Genomic DNA, 22,556 nt, shown 5'->3' on the forward strand with positions numbered 1-22,556 from the left:
GGCGGAGAGTATAAAAACATCCAATCCTTTATCGCACTTGCCTATTTCGAAGGCAATTTTAAGGCAAGGATCAGTCATTGTTTGAGGACTTTGTGCCTTTGTAGCACCCAGGCTGCCCGGACTTTAATTTGCTCCTGCGAGCTGTCTGAGTATAATTGTTTGCTCCAATTTCGGAGACCTGCAATAAGTTAGTGCACACTGTACACACATACAATCAAGCATCGGCGTGTGTTAGTATGAGAGTTTTTGTATGTGTGTGCACAATGCGACAAAGACTTATGGTTTCACTAGCGGAATTAGAAGCCTTCTGCCTGCATTTGCGCTGAACTGCTGCTGCTATTGCAGTTGTTATTGTTGGCGTCGTGTTGTTGTTGCTGTTGTTTCTGTTGTTGCTGCTACTGCTGCTGAACATTTGTCGTCCTTGTTGCTGCTGCTGTTGCCCGTTGCAAAATATATTGCAAATAATTCTCAATATATCGTAAAGTGTCTGTTGGTACTACAGTAAATATGCAAAGCTCGTTTAGCAGGGTGTTTGATGTTGGGCCGAATAAGTTCAATGTTGCGAGTGCGGCTGAGAGTGGAGGTGGGAAATGCATATGACATTTGATACTCGTGCACATTTGAAAAGGGAATGGCATGGGAACCTTTTGAAATCGGGAAAGCCTATGTTTAAGGATAACGAATATGATTCCTGACCCTACAGTAAATCTTCTAGTAATTGACAAAAATAGCAACTGCCAAGACCTACGCAGTATATGTTTCATTATGTGAACAAAATGAGTCGGAATCAGAATTAGAGAGCGTGCTGAATATGTGATTTCAATATTGCATCTGAAGTATCACATTAAGTTTCGGTTGCCTTCCTGCCCTTTGACTCATTACATAAACACATATCTCATTAACTTGACTTTCTCATATCGTAAACATACTTTCATCTAAGAACATTTTTCTGCTTCTAATACTGTGAACTATCGGTTGACTTAAATAGAGAGCGGATAGCAACGAACAGGGTCTGTAAAAATGCCAATTTGACTATATTTCATCTTTTCAGTTACCCTTCGCTTTCTAAATAGTAAACTAACTAGTAACTAAGAAAACAAATCACGCATTTAAATGAAAGGGATTTGCTAATCTGAATCCGCTTTAACAAATGTTGGGTTCCTGTTGAGTTCCGATTTAGTGTCGCGTGGCGATCTATGCTGAGTTTGGAGCCCGATAATACTTCATTAAAGACATCTCGTAGACTAGGACTCTATCCGAAAAATGAAGTTGAAATTGGAACTCAAAGCTACATAAACTATCCAGCATTGCCCGAATATGCCGACGAACATGGCCATTTGCCTATGTCCTCGTATGTGCAGTGAGAAGGCACCGATACTCACCCATACCCCATTACTTCCATTCACCCTTACTCACGGGCTGCGGAACAGCTGGGACATATGGAGGAATGGCGCTATGTTGAACTACATACATCGGCGGATGGTCGCACACTTTGACAGTTAATTTTGCAATTGTATTTCAATAACAATAAATTTGCACGTACGACATAAAATACGATGGTGTTTGTTTATGCGCCTGTGCGTCTGTAGTGTGCAGTGAGTGGAGAGTGTGGTGTGTGTGTGCATGTCCCTGCATGCCCCTGCATGCCCCTGTATGTGCATGTTTAGCTGTCTTTTCTATGGGTCTGCGTGTGTGAACGTTTGTCTGTTTACAGGCGGCCCGCAATGGCGAAAGCTAAGCGCCAAATGCATTTTGTGCATACAAATACAGATATCGAATCTAATTAAATTTTAGCTGCACCACGCACTCATACACACACACACACAGACACGCACACGCACACGCACACAGCCAAACTCGACATGGACACGCACAGTTATAGCAGCGCCCAAATGGGCACAAAAGGCCAGAGGCGGCAACAACAACAACAACAACAACAACAGCAACAACAACTGCACTCTCTGTGCATACACATTGATCAATTAACAGACAATATTTTCATTTGTCAATAGGTTAATTTATAAGCAAATCAACGGCATTGCATTAACCCCCACTCCCCCCGACTTCGCTCGGTAATGTTCTGTTTGCTAATTCATGGCGTCACGACATTTGTGCCTCATTTCCTCAAATGCGAGCGTGCCGAACCGCAGCGAGCGAGCCATATTGGTAATGGTGCAAAATCCGGATGGCAAACAAGAGCAGACACACACACAGACACACACAAACACATGGACATGCAGACATACATACATTCACGGGACCGAGAGACAACGGCAACGTCGGTAACAGCGAGCGCGGCAGCGACGCCGACGCCGACGACGAAGTTGTCGCATGGTCGACAGGTGCTGCAATGGCCGGCCAAGTTTTATTGTGTTTGTGCATGTGCATGTGTGTGTGTGTGTATGTGTATGTGTGCGCGTGTGTGTATGTGTAGTACGCTTGTTCCACCCTCTTCGCTGCGATTGCAACGTACGGGGGTTGCAGCCCAACACTTCCTCTACGCAACCCAACTCACCCTCCCCTCTTTCGGCATTTCTGCGACCAAGGGGTGGTTGGTTCTTGCAACTGTTTCGTTCTTATTGGACTCCCGTTCGGTTGTTGTCGTTGTTGTTGCTGCTGCTGTTGCTGTTGTCAGCTCTGCTCGTTGTCCTTGCTCTGGTGGCATGGAATTCCATGGCAGCTGCAACATCAAGAGCACCAGAATCCGAGTCAACGCGTGTGGAATGCCAAAAGTGCATCGCCACTTAAATAGTTGTTGTTGTGTGTGTGTGTGAGTGTGTGTGAGTGCGAGATTGCGACTATGGCCATGTGTATGTGTGTGTGTGCGTGTGTGTGTGTGTCAAACTCCTGCCTTGCTGCTTCTGCGATTGTTTTCAAAGGAGTCCCCGACCGTGCTAAATGTCAAGTTCAAATGCCAAAGTTCTTCAAATGAAATGATGCTCTCTGAGCTGTTGTTGTTGTTGTTGCCGCTGCTAGCCTTGTTTGTTGTTAGCTGGTTGGCTTGTTTCAACTTTATGATCTGCGAATTTGTTGCCAATTTGCAATTGTTGCTTTAACCGTTTAGTTAATTTGGCGTGCGCTCGCAAAACTTTCAACTCAGGAGCACTTCGAAGACCACTTGCAGCTAAACGGTTGCAAGCTGTTGCTGCTGTTTCTGTTTCTGTGGCCGATTATAAGTGTGTTGTGTGCCCCAATAACGGTACCAGAATATGTTCCGGTAAACACCGGTGTGGGCTGTGGGGTGTGGGCCGGAGTCTTAATACCGAACAAATCAGGGTTCTGAGACCAGAAAGATCATTCATTTTCCAAACGATTTCACTCGATATAAAAGGTTGAAAACTCCGTTTTAATTAGGCAAAGGCAATCTGCATTGTGTAAAAAAGAAAATACAGATCTAATCACATTATAATGTAACGTATCTGAAAAGTTCTGCCTGTTGTCCGTAATCTCTGGTTTATGCAGAACTTCTCCACAGTTATTATGGCGATGGGACACTCGGGACTCGGACTTTTTCAAACGGACTATATACCACATAATTGCGATAGAAGATAGAAGAAGTATTATTTTAAAAGAACTTGTGCTTGAACCAACATTTGTGGGGATTGAGAATATAGTTGCCATATCTGTTGGTATTGTTCATATCTGTCGAGGCTCGTAAAGGTGACACAAAGCTTGGTATAACGTTCCTGTAAAGATTTGTCAGAAGTTGGTATCCTTTATGTCTGCCGGTATCGAAAAGATCATTAAGAATAATGTCGGATATTCGAGGTATTGAATGTGCTCTAAACTATCTCTATCTATAAATAACAAAATTATTTCTTTTGTCGCTGAAGTATGCTTATGTTGGAAACTTACTGATTTTTTGAAAAAAATTAAAATATATACGGAAGGCAAGCTGTTGAAAAAGAATGTTCTCACACCTATTATTCTTTCCAGGTGTGTATGTGCATATATGTATATAGTCAAAAAAAATGTTTTCTTCTAGGCTCGGTTTTTACTGGCATTGATGCACTAAAAAGGGTCTGTTTTATTTTTAGATTCCCATTTCCCCTTGAAACCTTCCAGTTATATTCATAAACAACACGTGAACAGATATCTCTGTTTTGTTATTCTTAATAAAGCAGAAAGGCATAAAACAGAACACTAAGACAATGAAAGAAATTCAATTTTATCCGAGCAGGCAAGGACGAGCAGGGTTGACGCACGACCCAACACCAATGCTAATAGTCATATGTGAGGAATGCTGCAAAAGCTACAGATAAGGCGGAGAGTAGGAAATCGCAGTCTACCTTCCCTGTCAAATAGGTATAGAAGTACGAGTATGGGCCTAACTACCAAGCCATGCGGTTCCTAAGAGCTACCAAGAACATGCAGAGTAAATTGACTAAGTCGTTTGAAGAGTCAATATCGTATATCCACTTTAATAGGGAAATACAATTTGTAGTTATCTGACAGATGTTAAGCTCCTTTGTTGGCTCTAAACCGCATCAGAGTCACATCAGCTACCTTAGCGCTCTCACAGACTCATCAAGTTCAGTTAGTTCCGAGAGTTTTCGTCTTCGTCCACACAAATATTGACACTTTGACAGAAATCGAGGCCCTACCGCAGCAAACACAGTGCAACACAATCTCAATTGCCGATCTATTAACAACTGGCCATAAAAATTACGCTGCTAACAGTGTTCACACGCACTACAACTACAAAATGGTGCCCACATGAACAATAAGAACAACTCCTCGTATTATGAGCAGTCATGGCTGCAGCCAATGCCATTTCCTCTGGCAGGCAGGCCAGCAGGCCAGCAGGCAAGCAGGCCAGCAGGCAGCTCGACACTTGGATATTTTAGGGTAATAAATCTTGGGCATATTAACATGGACGTGCGTTGAAAGTGCCAGCCAAATATGTCATTGTCAGCCCGGGCCACGAACGAAAGAGGGTCCAGAAGGTCTGGAGGGGCTCGGGCCAGCGGTGGAAATGGCGACCAACGCATCTTTGGGATTTGAAGCGAGAGTATTGACACCTGAGCAGTGGCTGCAGTGCAGGCCATGGAAAAAGAAAGTGGAAGACGTCAAGCCACAATTGAGCGAACGGACAGACAGACAGACAGATAAACTTGCCGGCCCTGCATATCAGTTTGCATCGATGGAACAGGTCGGGGTTTCCATATCGGGTCGCATATGTACACATACTTGAATGTGCGAGAGTATTTGAGAGTACGGTTAGAATGGGCTGCTTTCCAATAAAATCAACCAGCGATAAATCACTGATTGGATGCATGCACAACAGTGTGTGTGTCTGTGTGTGTGTGTGTGTGTGTGCGTGTGCGAGTGTGTGTTTGTGTGCTGATAACTGGCATGCCAAAGCATTTCAAGCCATTTATCGTGCATTGAAGTTGGAAGTTGGTAGACGCATTTTTATTTAAAAATGTTTTGTACGTCACAAACACAAAACATGACAAAATTTTGGGCGTGAACTCGGCGACACAAGCACACATACTCTTGTATCGTGTGTGCCACACTCAGTGGCTCGGTTGCTCAGTTGTTCAGTTGTTCAGTTGCTCAGCTGCCCAGCAACATCAGCAGCAGCAGCAGCGTCAACGGCAACAACAATAACAACAACAACAACAAGCTACGTCGACGTCGTAGTCGTCGTTGTCGTGACAGCGCGCATAAATCTCTGTAACATGACACTTTTGGCAATGGAAATAAAATATGGCATACGGCTCACCAAAATGTCGCACGAGCTGCAACAGCAACAACACTAGCGGCAACAACACTAGCGGCAACAACACTAACAGCAACATCAGCAACACCACTGCAAATTTTAGCATTGTCAAGAAGGGACACCAACACCCCCTTTGGCCTGTTCGGAACCACTGTGCCACACAAACACGGCCATCTCTACGAGCGCCGCATTCTGCTAATTACAAACGAAATTACAATAGTCGAGGGGCCGATCCCCATTTCAAGTCCCAGAGCACAACAGATCCGAAAATCCCGCCGAACTCTGCCCGCCCCAGCTTTCGGACAGAGTGTCACTTGACGATGTCATTTTCATTTCGTATTTACGTGTCACTCTGTGCGGCTGCGCGACAGCAGAGCCTGCTTCTCGAGCTGAAGCCGAGGCAGCAGAATAAAGGGCCGTTCAGACACCATGAAGAATCCAACATCTTTGATCCTGCGAGGGATGACGAACATCAGTAGTATCGATCCATTGCAGGCCGTTTTTCATTTTGGAATACAGCCAGAGCGTGCTGAGAAATGCTTAATCTATGGTTATAATTAGGCTGCAGAGAACTCGAACAACTGCACTACACGTGATTTGTATTTCCTCTTCAGAACTGTATAATATCATGCAGATGGATTTCATGATGATTTAATTAATTATAATTCAAGAAAGAACCCAGTTCCAGCAATATAGTGAAACGATTTCGGTTCTTAGTTCACGAAACTAGGCAGTGGCGAGTTTGTGAAATAAGTTTCCCCATCTGTAGCCTGCGTGCGTAGGGTGCTGGCCACAATGAAAGTGTTGGCCATGTAATAAAGCAAAACAGCGCACTAAAGTTCCAAGCAACTGCGCAACCGCGCAACCGCGCGAGTCACTCAACAGCACCAACAACAGCACCAACAACAGCACCAGCAAGAGCAACAACAACAGGGAACGACAACAACTACCATCAGGTAAATCCGTTGGCTGCCTCTGTCAGATTTTGTGAGTGTCACTTGGCTCCTTTGTTGGGTGTTTTCGCTGTCTGTCCGAGCTGCTGCCCCTGCCCCCTGAGAAGCCCCCCGCCCCATTGTCCAATCGACCGTCTTCAGTTTCGCTGCGTGCTGCTCATTTGACTGCATCTGCATTCCTACATGCAAAATCTGCGCGCCTGCGTATAAAACTGTTAACTAACTCAATTTTGTAGCTGTCAGTTTTTTCATTTTTTCATTTTTTCTCTCACCTCTGCCTCAGCCTTAGCCTTTGTGAGCAGCTTGCAAATGTGGCTGGATGTTGGGGCTGCTTTAATGGTCGAACGGCTGAATGGGTGCTTCTCCTGCTGCCGAGTTCAACATGGGTTAATGAGTTGTTGTTCGTGTTGTTGTTGCTAGTGTTGTTGTTGCTAGTGTTGTTGCTGCTGTTGGCGGGCATGTCTCTTGCACATGTCACAACTAATTGCCAACCGATCAGCGAGTGACCTTCATTTTTTTGGGAGTACATGTCCGTACAGTGTTAAAGTAAAGTTAAGTTAAAGTGTTAAAGTAATGCACTGAAAACTAGATTAAACTATTATCGACTCTCAAGTGAAAGTACAATTTACATTTCCCATAGGAATACTTGTACATTTGTTAGGCGTTGGAAAAGGGATTCCTGAAAAAACAATTGAACGATTTTTATCCAGTCTACACGAATCAGGATCACTTCAAGCTCGGTTCGCCGGCAAAACTCGGTTGAAGGCCTCCCGGACAGGCGCATGTGACACAAAGCCGGACTCATGGATGCGTGGCCACATGTCTGTCACACAAATGTCACTTAAAGTTACATGCCCGGTGTACGCGTACAAATTTCATAACTTTATTAAGCACCGGGTATATGAGTCCACGGAGGCACTGGGCTTGTGGGACTGCCTGACATTGGCTTCAAATGGGAATTTGAAAGAGCGAGCGCTTAAAATGCGCCTCACGTTGCGGTGGGGAGTCGCGGCAGGGACAGACCCAAGCGCGGACTCGGACTATAACCAATCCCGAATGACTTTCGCTTGTTGGGCACACACAGGAAGCCAACTGATGTGCAGTTGACAATTCAATTGCAAATGCAGTGCCCTAGATAGGGTTCCAACAATGGTATACTAGGTATTAGAAAAAAGTAGAAACCCACTCGCAAGTCGCAACAGATAAGTGCAACTTGTGGCAGGTCACTTAAAGCGAATCCAATTAATCTAATTCAGTTCCAATCTATATCCCTATTCTTTGAAGAATAACATTAATGTCTACAAACATCCTTCAATTATATGTCCCTCTAGATTCTGCATTTGTAGCAAGTACTCCATGCAACTATATTATAGTCTTAAGAAGAAGAAATTCTGAAGCGATGACAGAGCATCCATTGTAAAGTATTTCACTTTCCCAATATCGGGTTTCTCACAATTATTTCGATTCAGAAACATTCCCTGCAACATTTGCGCCATAACCGTGCCCCGCCATGTCGGAGAGAGTAGACGCGAACACGATTAAGGAAACCTTTCGTAGAGTTGGCCGGCCCTTGACTAAGCATCAGCTAATTGAATATGTCTCCATATTGGTCAAGGTGCCGATTCTCCAAATTCACAGTGAAGTGACTAAGGCCCTGAAGGCTGGCGTGAAGCAAGGTTACGTCCAGAATGTAAACGGTTTCTATTCTCTAGCCCCTATAAATTGGAATTTTATCAAAGAACGATTTATTAATGCCAGTACAGAGGATGATCACGAATCGCAAATCGTTCTGCAGGAAAATGGGCCGCATTCCTCATTTAAGGACAAAGAAATTCAGGCGGACTCTGCAAATTAGCTTCAAAACAAGACGCGCCGCAGTCGAAGTAAGGTCTGCGTAATACGAAATTAAACAAAAATTCCAGCTCGCAGGAGTAGTAAATGCCTTTAGATATTACAAGTCCGAAATATTACCCCTGTGAACAGTAGTATCAAAATTATATTTCGGCTATATTGTTTGGAAAGTGTTAAGAAATTCGACTGTTTGAAAACCAGCACGAAAACTCTAGACTAATAAATAGACACAACTAAAGAAAATAGTACTTAATCGAAATGCTGGACTCGACAAATATTTATGGTCGAATCATTAGATTGAACTGCAAATAAATGCTAGTCAGATTTTGCTGACTGTTATACCACGGCCTTTCCACGTTCTATCTAACATCGAACTCGTTTCCAAACAGAAGCAGAGCCAAACAGACGAGTACTCAGCATACGCCGAATATCGTAAACGATAATTCTACTTGGAAGTCGCTCACCAAATATTCCAATTCGAAGCGGACCCAATAAGGTGAGATTCATTTAGGTGAGCCCACATAAATTAAGCAAGAAACCGGCTGAGCAAAAGATGATCGATGACTTGGCTGGAGAGCACAGGCGCACACCACAGCGAGAGAGAGAGAGAGAGAGAGAGAGAGAGAGTGAGCGCTTTTGCGAGCACTGAGTGACGGTCAGGTGACGACATTGCGGCTGTCTTTGCCCCGCTTCTTTGCATTTACCTGTTCGAAGGCAGGCGGGATTTTCAAGATGGGAACTCACACACACACACACACACACACACACACACACACATTAGTGGCACATCAACTTCTGCTGAGTGATGAGTTTTAGTTTCAGCTTCGCTGCGATCCATTTCATTTTCCTGACAGACACTGCAATGACGTGACGTTTGCGTCTGTTGAACACGAAATCAAATGCGATGTCGGCTCAGAACTGCGCCCTCGAACAGCTGATCGCCATGATGGCCGCCGCCGTCGCGGAGCGTCGCCACATCTTCGAAAGCAGGTTTTGGTTGCTGCGTTCTGCCTCTTCTATTGTTGTTGGGCACCTCGCGTATTAATCATACTCGAGCACACACGTGGCTGCGAAGCATTTGGAAATATTTTGGAACGAAATTTATAATTCGGCCAGCGGCAATGCCGCGTTCACAATCCGCAACATGCGTAAAAGCCATTTATTTTCGTTGGCTTGTGTTTTCAAAACTTGACCTAGAAAATCGTCCGGCGGAATTTGTATCTGCAAGATACACGCACATCCGCGCTCACACACAATGCACGCACTTCCGCTGCTATTCAGCCGCGTTTCGCCGCGAAAGGGTCACGAGGCGCAAAGCGGGTGCCCATAAATTATCTGGACTCTTTTCGCTCAGAAGTTCTTTGCATTCAAGCAAGTTTTAGTTAAAAAAAAAGATCCCGTTGCCATCTCTGATCTCTGGCTTCACAATGTTCGTACGATTCCAAAGATTAACCTTTTGTTTCGAATTTTCGAGTACCATTGCTCACCATGCAGAGCTTAAAGCATTCCGCTTCTCACTTTGTGTTCAACAGCACAATCGACGAGTTCTGGAGCCGCGTTTCATCAACCGCGTATGTTTACCGCCGGCATTTCGCAACGAACCGCGTATCGAAAGATAAAGTCTCCCGCGTACTCCCGCCCAGCCGCGTGTGTTCGTGTGTAAATATTGTGATCTGGAGCAAATTGCTTTTTGGCAGTTAATAAATTTTTAAATTAATTGACTAATTGCATACCTACAGCGTTGCCATATTCCAGTGCTGTCGCTGGACAGCCACAGAGGGGGAATAAAAAAAAACCAAATAGTGGAAGAGATCTTCGTACACTTTGAACACTTTAGTGAGCTTGTGAGCTGAGAGCATAGAGGTTTGTGTTGATCTGACTCTTAAGAGTCTTCCTCTTTTTATATGCATTTTAAAATGGGTGTATCCTGAGCTAATGGAGAATACGGGTAAAAACAAATAATGCAACATACTATTTGCCATTTCCCCAACCCCACAGGAATTTTAATTGCGAGTGAAGCCCAATTGTCGGTCGGGGGAGTTCTCTAATTTTTGTAAATTGTTCTTGGCATTGCATAAAATGACAAGCACTTAGTGCTGCATTCAAAAGGCGCCACTTAATGATTCAGAGGCGTGTCGTACAAATATCAGAAATATCTGTGCGCGACCACTTTACAAACATTGTTGGAAACCTTTCATTAACGGCAATAAGCGAATGAATCAAAGTAAAAAAGCGGTCATCAGTGGCTGCCCAACCACATTTCCATTGCAATTACCCCCAACTTCAGCCCAAGCTTTTAATTCTTGTTTAATGTCAGTGGAAAATGTGTTGTTAAATATTGTTTGCTTCCAGCTGAGCAATTGCGAATCGTAAAAACAATTACTTGTATTCAGTTCATTTTCCATTTCATACCCTCTACTGAAAACTCTTACGCTTTCGCAACATAAGGTCTTTGGTGGGTACATAAGATTGTAACACTTAAAGGACACAAATGTCGAGACCGACCATGTAAGATCACTACATCAAAATGCTTTCACACAATCTACAAGTATATATGTTTTAGGAAGGGATTTTTGATCAAAAACTACGTGATTTATTTATACAAAGTCAAATAACCTTTGATGAAAAAATGAAAAACATGTGCAAATACTTGTATGTTGTATGGATTACCTAAATACTGCGGGTACAGGGTTCTTGGTCCATGACCATAGAGCAACTCTAGTTTTGTTGTAAGCCAGAGTGAAGTGTGTTCATTGAAAGTCGCATTGCATTGCTTGTTAAATCCTAGTACAAAGAATTGAAGAAATATATTTGTAAAATCAATACGCAGTAGAAATGTGCACATAGTGCTTCAAAATCGACTAGGGAATATGATTTTCGATCTAGAATATTACTATTTGTGGCAGTACTTGAAATAAATGCGTATTCTGAGAAGCCAGTATCGATCCAAGCATTAAAAGTTAATGCCGAGGCTACTATTTGTAGGATACGGTATCGAATGATTGCACAGTAGACACCGGACCTTCAAGTAGTAGTTGCTCCGACGCTATCATGGCGGCCTTATGCCCAACATCATTTTCCAATATGAATATAATATTTTTACCAAACTCAACAGTTCCACAGTTTTCATTTCATTTTGCTGTAGTGATCTAAATGAGTGTAGGCTATAACTATAGAAACTGGACTTTATTTAGTTTCTACACTTGAACCTAAAGCTCTGCAGTCTCATCCCGACTATGATAATTTCAATAATTAATATTGGGCTTTCTATTTTGTAGCAACAACAAAAACTCAGCCAATTAAATTTGTTGTTAAATGGGCCATCTCAATTTCAGATCATTTTCAGCTCGTCTACCCCATTTCCCATCCGCATTTCCCAAATATCGACCGAGAGCAGTTGAGAAAGTCGGTCAGTATATCGAGCGACCTTTCCGAGGCAGCAAAATCTGCATACAACACCCGACATACTCGTATAAGAAAGAGAAAGCAAATATGCAAAAATTAAAAAGGAGCTAAAAAGATATCGATACTGTTTACATTTGTAAAACGTACATTTGCGCAAAAAAAGGAATGAAAATGTGCCAAATGTAACTGTAGCCTGCCCCTTCTTGTTCCCTGTTTGCTGGTTTGCCAGTTCGCCGGTTCGCCCGTTTGCCTGCTTGCTTCCGTCCTTGTCGAATTGCCCGAGCATCGGTGTTGTTGGTGTTGTTGGTGTTGTTGCTGTGCTGTGTAATTTCCATAATTCATATTCATAGACACTGCACAATGGCAACAACAACTGCAGACAGACAGTCGAACAGCGAAGAGGCGCAGTGGTAGACAAACAACCGTCGAGACAAACGAAACAAACGAACAAACGACACTCGACAGCACCTGCAATACGGACAAATGTCCGTCCTAACGGCCGCTGGAATAAAAAAGAGCTCGCAACCATCCACACACCAACATAAATCTGTAAACTGCACAGTAAAGGTGGCCCAAGTGCAAAAATTTCACATATGCTCAAAGCAGGAGCGAAGTGGTTGATGAGGAGCCAAAAAGCTTGTGGAAGCGGAGCACGGCTTTAGTTCACAAAGTCCCCAGCAAACTATATACTATATACTACATATGCCATCAGCTCAAGGCTTAACCTTTAATTTGACGAAGTCCGAAGTAATTTATGGCTAATCCGAAGAACAAACCGTAAACAATATCATCATCATCATCAACATGAACACCAACAAAGCCAACTATACGTGATACTCACATACACAGACATTTGATTTTACGCAAATCGGAATTATTAACTGGGGAGCATTTTGTATTTTGGTCTCAAACAGTTCATAAAATGGCACTCGGCACTTTCGTTTTTACCATTGGAGTTTGCAGCACGTTTGTCAACGACGGTGTGGGTCGGGATGAGGATGAGGACGAGCAGGATGGGGTTGGAGCTGGTGCGGATGGGGGTGCGGGTGTACATGCAATGTGTCGCAATGGACCCTCAACTGGACACTATGTCCGGCAGTCGGGCTTCAATTAATGAATAAGTAATCTGTTGTAATGGAAACATGGAGTCTTATGGGCATGAGAGATGAAGACCCTGTAGTAGGAGCAGGTTGGTTTGGCTTGAATTTATACATTGGACTTGTCCCGCTTGTAAGGGTGAAGCGAATCGGAACACGGTTCCCATCTACCAACCTACTGCTGAAGGTCCATCCAGCACTAGATGGCCAATCAACTTTGATGAAACTCTAAAATATACTTAGTATTATTGGTTGCTATACAACATAAAAGTTATTCAGTTTTAAAAGTCGTATCTCACAGCTACTGGAAGTAAAAAATGTGCCCGATTATTTTCGATGGAAATTGGAAATATATATCTTCACAATATTTTGGACATTTAAGATGTGCTCCAACATAGTTTGCATTCAGAACTAAACTCAAATTAATCGATCTTCGAACGAAAACAAATTGGTATCGATGCGAATGTGGATGAAAAAATAAAATAGCCTCTATTCTACGAGTTGCCATCGGATATGTGAATGACCTTCGAAAGACTCAAATTCTCTGCCCTCGGGCAAGTGTGCACTTTGTAAGAGTATTCAAGATTTGGTTTGCTTTAGATGGAGTTGCATTGCCACTTGTTAAAAACAAATAAATATAATTTATAGAGACTTTGCCCACAAAGGCAAAATGAAAATTGCGAATTATGCAAAAGAATTATGCGCCCCTTGGCACGCCCTCGTCACACTAGGCGACCGCAGCCCACAAATCGGGCGATCGGGCGACCGACCACCACTGACATTTACATTTAATGCTTGCAAATTTAACAAATAATATTCAATTAACAATTTGAATATGAATTTATTACAGGGGCCAGCGGCCGTCGGAGGCCGTCCAACGCCAGCCACATCAAAAGTGGTAACAAGTTCGACATGTGTGCGATTTTGTCGACTGTCGAGTGTGGAGTGTGGAGTGGGGAAAGGGGAGCGGGGAGCAGGCAGTTGCAGCGGCCAGCGGCTTGCGGCGAACTGCTGACTGAGGGACTGGCGGACTGGCGGACTTGTTTACTCTGGCAATGGCTACGATAAGCGACGGCAACAGAATCAAAAGCGAAACAGCAAAAGCACAAAAAGTTATGCGAAAAAGGTGGGAAAATGCGAGCATTGTTAGCCTCTTGCCCAGAAACAACAGCAAAAGCGACTGGTTGTTGCTGCCGCTTGCAGGTAACGAAGCATGCAACATGCTGACGGAAGCCGCGCAGGAAGCTCAAGGAGCACAATTCCTGCCGCTGCCGCACTTTTCAATAATTATTAACTGCAACATGCAACATTCAGCGGTCAGCGGTGCGGCATGCTCCGTGCAACATGCAACACATGCGCAGCTCGGTTCGGAAACGCACGGTAGCCGATTAAGGGGCACAGGCAGTGGCATGGAATGGGACAAAGACAGAGCCAGGGGCAGGTGGGATGGTGGGATGGTGGGATGGTGGAGGGGAGGCGGTGCCAGCCGTCTGCAATTATCAAACTTGCCCGAATTGACATTTTCCTCCATTACTGGGCACAAGCCCTGGCCAAAAGAGCAGCGGGCTTGAGAGGAGAGGAGGAGAAGAGGGACAAGCATTGCATTTGGCACGTTTTGGATTTTGAAATGCAAACACGGCATTTAATTCTATTAAGCCCGCAATTTAATTATCTCTTTGGGGGAAATGTCATGTCCAATGTCAGCAACATTTCGACGACGTGCAGAGCTCTAGCTGAGCGAGCGAATGGCCATTGGGGAAGTTGTGGCTATGGCGTGGAAGATGGTGAGGGCAGGGCGTGGGTGGGGGGCGGGGGCCGCGGCTTCCCGAGTGGCCAAAGAGTGTAATGTCGATTTGATGTTTTACTATATGGTGTCAGCACCTACTGACAACCGCATAGTGCTGTTGTTGGAGGCCGCCCTGCTGGTCTGAAAATACGAGTAGCTCGAAATTTTTGACATTTCGCCTAGTTTGGTGTGTGCAGTTAATGGTGCCAATTAGGAACATAATGATGGTGCTTTCCTACGGCCTGGACCTGAGCTGGAACTGGAAGCCCTTTATACTCTTTTCTATTAAATATGAGTAGCACTTGTACACACTTGTCTGTACAAAGTAGTATTGAAAGACGTAATCTATCAAGACCGTATTTTTGGCAGTGTCTCTAAGACTATAGGTCGAGCAAGTTAAGATATAATAAAGAAATGGACTATATTAAAACACAGAAACTAGCAAGAAGTTCTAAATTCATAAAACATTGTTTCCATTTAAAACCGGAATCCGAAGCACAACCTGTTTTAGGAACTATATCTTTGGATAGTTTGAACAATATCGAAATGAAAAAAACGTATTTTTCCACCCAAATACGTTTTCTCCCTAAGCTACAAAAAATATATCGTTGCTGTTGCTTGCTATCTGGACATTAACAGAATAGTTCTATAACTCTAAGTGATTTCCATCGGCCGTAAAATTAGAGTAGAGCCAGCTAACACTTCACTTAATCAATTAGTTTCTAAACTATGGGCTCCAAGACAACATGTTAGTCTTTAACTTCTTACCAGCCGCAATGCAGGATTTCACACACTCTGGGCACTTGTGTGTTAAATATTCGTATACTTTCGTATACTCTGGTTCTGATTTGCACGAGATTATCAATTGAATAGAAGTAGGAGACCGCCGCGTCGTGTCTGGTGGCCGAGGCCTTCGACGTCTGCAATTTTGCGCCTCAATGCGCTGGCACAATATATGTAATTTAAGTGCTTGTGGAATTGAGCCCACAACTAGCTGCTCACTTTATAAGTGTAATTGGATTTTAAGAAGTAGCTGCTCGGCTGTCGGCCCGCCCGACTCTGCTCCTCCAAGGCCCTGCTGCACGGCGCATGCGTCGACGACGATGCACTGATTGATAACCTGGCATCGAGGGGTCCCAAACAACATGCTGAAATAAACGCCTTTAATAGCCCAGGGCTGCGAAGTCTGTCCAGCGGGCGGCAGACGCTCCATCAGAGAACAAGTTGTTGCAGCAACAAAAACAACTGCTGATAGCAAACTCAGAAGCGAACCCGAGTAGCAAACAAGGTGGTTGCCACCATCACATAAACGAGTGCGTGTGAGTGCGTATATTAGTTAGTTTTACTCATTAAATGGCCACGACTGTGTTTAAAATTAATCGCAAGCCGCGTGGCGTGCAACACTAACGTAGGGAGCTGCAGCAGCCACCTAATCAGCGTTCAGTGCATCAATCATTTCCACACGCGGCTACAAGATATTTCCATTGCATGTCGGTGGCTGCTCCTGCTGCTCCTGCTGCTGCTGCTGCCTACGCGCTTATCTACAAAGCGGGCCGACTACCCGCCACTCCCTCAGCTACCCACATGGAGCAGCTAAGGTGCAGATCCGTTCTTGGCGAGCTTCGCATACCGATGCCAGAGCCTGTTAAATGCATTTCACTGTCCGCAGTCGGGATTCTGGAAAGCGACCGGCGGATTTGATGGCTGTTTTTAGTTTTGCTTTGCTTGCGCGCCTAAAGGTATGCTAAATTGTTATAACCAACACCAGATGTACGCGTACTTAATACTTATTAGTATAGTCGACATGCAGGCTATAGCTTGTCTGCATTTTCGAGATTCAGTTTTAATTTTCGCAAATTAACAAAAAGTACAAAGAACAAAAAAGTGGAAATTTTCTTACCCATGTCTGTTGATATGCCGCCGTATTGTGTAAAATCAGATCTTATCTTACCTGAAAGAGCAGAAAGCAGAAAAGAAGAACGTTTAAAAATGTTTAAAATTATTTACTCTCCGCGGCCGGAGGGACAAACATTGAACTCCACGTCGGGCACCGTGAGTAATTGAAAATGATTTTGCTCTGCGATGTATAAAATGTTCAATGAGGCAGAGTGCCTGAACACATTATGCGCCGGAGCCCCAAACGGATGGAGAGGGTTAGAGAAGGATGAAAGGATGGATTGTGCAGAGCAAGCAGGAAGTGCGACAATCTATTGATAATATTATCAGAGAATTATTTGATTATGTATTATTTCAAACGTCTGCTTTTAGTTTTGGGGGGTATTGTTTAGAGTGGTTTCATAAGGTCTTATGAACTTCCTCACCGAAAAATATATTTTATCGTTAGAAATGCAGACTTGAACAGTCTGGCAGGACGATTTGTTTCTCAAACCGATTACTGTTTAACAATGATGCAGAGAGGATCTGATTGTTCAGACTGTGCCTGGAAGATGTTTTGTTTTATAAATATGTGGGATTCACTAGGGCTGTAGTCGTGTACAATTTGGAATATCTTTTGGCATTAGGGGTAGCAATAACTATTTGCTGGCACTACTCAGGATTTTCCAATGACGCGACGCCAATAGCAGACCCCTCCTCATCCCACCAGCCATGAGCAGAGAACAAGAACAAACGCCAAACCGGGGTATGCGTGCTCTTCTTCTCGCTTTCCACAATATTATTTAGCGCCTCTTGTTTGTTTATGCCGTGAAAGTGCAAAATGTAAACAATCATAATGCCAGTCTCTGGACGACCAAGCACGGGTAAGTGGGGGCGTGGAACTGGAAATGGTAGTGGCAGTGGCAGTAGCAGTGGCAGCGGAGGAACACAAAAAAGGTAAAGTATAAAAATATGATTTAATGGCAGCGATAAAACACGTGTGTATTTAAATATGCGCGCCTGGCGCCTGAGTAAACGTAATTTTCCAGCAGCAGACATTGCAGAGAGACAAAAAGAGCGACTGCGACTACAAAAACGGCAAATAAACAAAGAAAATATTAAATTAAAAGGAAAGGTACGACCAGCAACTATGCGCTTGCACTGTTGAGTGCTATGAAGGGGATGGGGACGACGGCTGGGGGATGGGGGATGGGGGAATGGACGCCAGTTACTAAAAGTAAGTGGAAAATTTGACAAGCGTTTTTCGCAGCAACAACAAAACTCAAGCGCTGAAAATTATGAAAATTGTGCAAGCAAAGAAAAAAACAATAAAAGCTCACCGCCACTTTAGACAAATTCAAACAAATGGTCGACGGGTCGTTCTCTGGCACCAGCGGCAGGCAAGTGACCCCGCTTCCCCGACCCCCTGTCCCATCAGTTGCGGCTACCAAGCTGGAGCCACCGACGAATTGTGTTTACATGCGACGCGTCGCGGCGTGCGTTCTAAAAATTAAACATTTAGTTTGCGGTCTACACACCCCTCGCCACCAACATCCTCACCCACACCCTCACCCACACCTACAAAGCGAACACACAGACTGATCAGAGAGGAGGTACATGTGTGCGTGTGTTGCAACTAACTGCAGTGGAGCGCGTCCCAACCTGCAGACTCTGTGGCCATTCTGCCATCCAATGGGTGGCTGCGTTTCGCACCTTGCCGCCTGATATGCCAGCTAGCATTAAAATGATTTTTTGAACGCACGCGCTCGAACTCAGCTGCCAAGATTAGACGCCTGCAACGAAGTGTTCCAGCAACTCGTTGCCGCATAAATGAGTTCCAATATAGAAGATTTACAGCTGCTGCTTGTTGAAGTTCTTGTTGTAGTACTTGTTGCATGTTGTTGTTGCTCTTGTTGTTTTCTAGGGCTCGGCCGAGTCGGCTGCGGTTACATTACATGTTCTTGTTGTTGTTATTGTTGTTGTTGTTGTTGTTGTTGTTGTTGTTAGCCGTGCTTGTTTGCACTTTGGCTGTGCCGCGCGGCGTCTTCGGTTTTATTGCTCATCAAAGGCGCTGATATAAATCTTAATTGCCGACCCAAATAAATAGACGCCGCACACCAACAGCAGTTACTCTATCACACATACACATACACATACGCATACTATGTGCTCGCATACTCGTATGTAAATAGTTGGGGCAGGGGCTTTACGAAAGCTTTAAAGGCCGACCCACTACGAAAATATTTAAAATGTACAAAAACAATGAAGCTTATTGAAAGACCTTATGAGGCACAGCTCGCAACTCGCAACTCGAAACTCACAACTCACAAGAGCTCGCAAGTCAACTTCGCTTCATTCACTTTTATGTAAAACTCGTTAGCTATTTAGCATAAACACTTTCCAGCCATGCGACAAGTTTGACCAACAGCTGATAAGAGTGGCAACAACATGGGGCAACAGCAACTACAACAACTACCACAGCACCAGTGCAACTTGCAACGAAAGAAGTCATTAAGGAAACATTAAATTGACATTAATGTTGCCCGGGCGGTGCCGACCAAATCAAGTGCGGAGGCTGGCTGCCAGAGAAGTCCCCATAAAACTGACCCCAGAAGTGGCTGATTGCTGGATAGTGGCATGATAGTTGGGCTCTTCCACAAACGCCCTTAGAGCCATAAACAGATTCGCTTTCGTTAGGCAGTAATCATTTGAGAAGCCATTCAACGGGAATACCAGTTACCCAGTTTCGTGGCCATATATCACATATTTTGTATACCCTTTCCCATTGGGTGAAGAGGGTCTATTCGGTTGTCTCAAAGATATGTAACAGGCAGAAGAAAGCATCTCCGGCCTTCTAAACTACACATAGAGACACGTCGACAATTTGTTACCTAAGCCGTTGCCAAACAATGCAAAAGACCAGCTCGGAAATTGAAAATCGTGGTAAATATATGTTTTTGTAAAATCTTGATGTTATATTTTGATATCTTAAATAAAATGTATATCAAAATTTTGTATAAATTAACATGGGCTTATAGATTTATTAATACCAGAAGATTCCTTTTTAGCACTGAACTAGTATACTTTTTAACCCTATGGGCACAGGGTACAAAAAATGTATTTGAAGAATAATATAATACAGAGGGAGGCGTGGCAGACCACACAGTGTTTATATTCTTGATCATCAGGACGAGACGAGTCGATATAGAAATGTATAATGTATAAACGCAATGATCTGAGTAGCATAAGAGCTAGAATAACCAAACTTGGTATCCAGATTCTCCTTAGTCCGAGAAACGACCATTTTTTGTTTTCTGATGCACCTCTCCAATCTACTTCTATTACTGATTTTCCTTAACTCTTGTAATTCTTGGAACTTTTTACTCAAATTCGACAATTACATTTAATCAGTACCTAGTTATGTCTTCTCATGTTAATTTTCATCGTAACAATGTTTTTGTAAATGTATTCTATCAAAAATGTGCAATCCTATGTTTGTTTTATGCATATTTTATTTGCTTAATTTTGTTGAAATTATTAAATACAAGGGTATTTAAGAGTTCAGGGTATTCACGGGTTGGGTCCGCTGGACTCAAGCATTTCTTTGTTGATTCTTTTTCATGTTATTTTAATGTAATGAATTTCTAATAAGATGCATATACGAAATTGATACTAGATAGTAAATACAACCTTCATAACATTTATTTATGACACCCTGTACAAGGTTCGGGTGATTTGAGAAGTACCATCCAGAGTATCGGGAAATCGCATAGCCAATAATAGGAGTAACTGATTTTTGAGAACAGCGAATCGCGAGATTTTATTTCTATTGAATACTTAATTTAAAATCGTATGCTTGAAAAAGTTTTTGGGTATTGCCTTGCGTATAATTTCTTATTTATTAAAGTTCTTTTGGTATTATTTTAAGTGTTTTTGCTTGGTCAAATAAAGTTTTTGTTGTAAAGCACAGTTGTAGGGTATGAGGCTTCGGCGCTGACGATGAAAACTTCTTATGTCCGTCTTGCGGATAGAATTAGTCGATTATTAAAAGTGTTCGCATGAGTTACATCAATAAAGCAAAGATAGTCAGAGTGTTATCAGACAATTTTGCACAGATCGACTTCTCGTTCTGAAAAACAAGGAAAGCCAGAACAAAATGTATACAAGTATATATCAAGTCCAAATAAAGTGCCGTTGTAGCCGTTGTCCACGTGTAGTGGGGGCGCATCTAACAATAAATAGTAAACACACAACTTCCCAAGGGGCCTCAAGGTGGCTGCTGAATAATTGTGAACCCATAAATCTTTGTCTTTTTAGTTTTCCAGATTTCTATCTTAATTGAAGCTCATTATAATATGCGTTTTCTCCCAGCCTATAATACAGTCATGGCTAAGGTCGCTCTTCAAACTAGCAACGGCCCACGGACTCTGCCCGAGCCCCATGTCGTTCATGGGCTCCAAGAAGAACCGAAACATTTGGGCCTGATCTTCAAGTCAGTAGCCACTTGGCTTTTGCACTCCGCGGTGTTTTTGGTTGAGACAGAGCGAGCGGGGAAAGCTGATCAGATCGCAATCAGCGCCGCTCCTGCTCCCCGACGTCCAAAGCCATAGCCCCACATGCGATACATATACATACGAGCATGTTCAAGTATAAGTATATACATATATACAAGTAGATATAGATATATGTATGTATGTGTACATTTCATGAGAGAGCCCACCACCAATGAATTATTAATAATAAATAAATCATTATTAAAATCAAAATAATACGCAAATATCCATATTATACAAAGCACACACACACACACACACACACACACACACACACATGCGAAGCTACGCATATAGGAATATATGCATATTTTTATTCATGTGTACATACATACAAATGTGTATATATATTACACATACTCGTATATACATAGGTAGAGTGGACTCCGCGACCATCCAAAGCTAAACAGGGTCTCCTATAGGTGTCCATACACGCACAAAGAGGTTATAATGAATGATTTGTTGTTTTATAATAAACACGCCGAGTAGCGGCGGCGTTGGCGTCGGCGTTGGCGTCGGCTTCGGCTTCGGCTATGACGTAGCTGGCGAGCTCTTCAGTGGTGGTGGTAGCCGCTTCCCTCTCCCCCGCACGTTCCCCTCAACCAGCCCCCATTGCTGGGTATGCATGTAAGAGCTGGGCCTGCCCCTCGGATCGGACTTGGACATTTGTTGGCGCGTTTTTCGGTGCAGTTGTATGCGTCGCCAGCGCCCTCTTGTTCTTTTTTTTATTAGGTATCAAAAACACCTCAAAACATGATTTTGCAACAAGGCAGAGACGAAGCCGACGCACAGTGAGGCAAATCGAACAAAATGAAGTGTTTTTGGCCAATCTCCTGGGTCCGCTCCCTTTATACAAACCACTATAGATATTCCTTCCACATAATAAATTATTGCAAATTGAAATCAGTTCAACGTTTTACGCTACACAACAGAATTACCAATCTCTATTCACGCAATAATAGGTATGGCGGAAGTTAATTATTAAATGAAATGTGCTAAAACTAACTCTGATTCTCCACTGACATAAGCTGCGAACTATACGTATAAACATATACAACTATACACTCTCCTGGGTTCATGCTATTTATTTGAAAAATTCTTGAATCTTTAAAATCCAATAAGTTTCGATGGTTGTTACAACAATAGGCAAACAGATTGCAAGTTTAAATGATTTAGCAATGGAATAAACCTTAGTAGTTCTCAAGTTCTGATTTCGCTTAGGAAAAGCTGCAAACTAAAAATCGACGGAACCAATGGCATTTATTATTATTTTTGAAGAGTCAGTTGACGGCTCAATTGGTCGAAGGCATT

The 22,556-nt window shown here is 43.3% G+C and overlaps 1 protein-coding gene across 5 annotated transcripts in view; it reads right to left on the reverse strand.

The window, feature by feature from the left end:
* LOC115629446 (homeotic protein ultrabithorax) overlaps positions 1–22,556 on the reverse strand; it is a 106,963-nt gene that overhangs the window by 76,934 nt on the left and 7,473 nt on the right. For 2 of the 5 annotated variants that reach the window (XM_030525903.1, XM_030525904.1), the window contains one exon: positions 16,718–16,768. The exons of the other annotated variants lie outside the window; for them this stretch is intronic. In XM_030525903.1, coding sequence (XP_030381763.1) covers positions 16,718–16,768 — 51 coding nt within the window. The remainder of the gene's footprint in view (positions 1–16,717; positions 16,769–22,556) is intronic. 5 annotated transcript variants of the gene reach the window in all.

This window comes from Scaptodrosophila lebanonensis, unplaced genomic scaffold, assembly GCF_003285725.1.
Source record: "Scaptodrosophila lebanonensis strain 11010-0011.00,11010-0021.00 unplaced genomic scaffold, SlebRS2 tig00000150-arrow-arrow-pilon, whole genome shotgun sequence".
NCBI classification, from domain to species: Eukaryota; Metazoa; Arthropoda; class Insecta; order Diptera; family Drosophilidae; genus Scaptodrosophila; species Scaptodrosophila lebanonensis.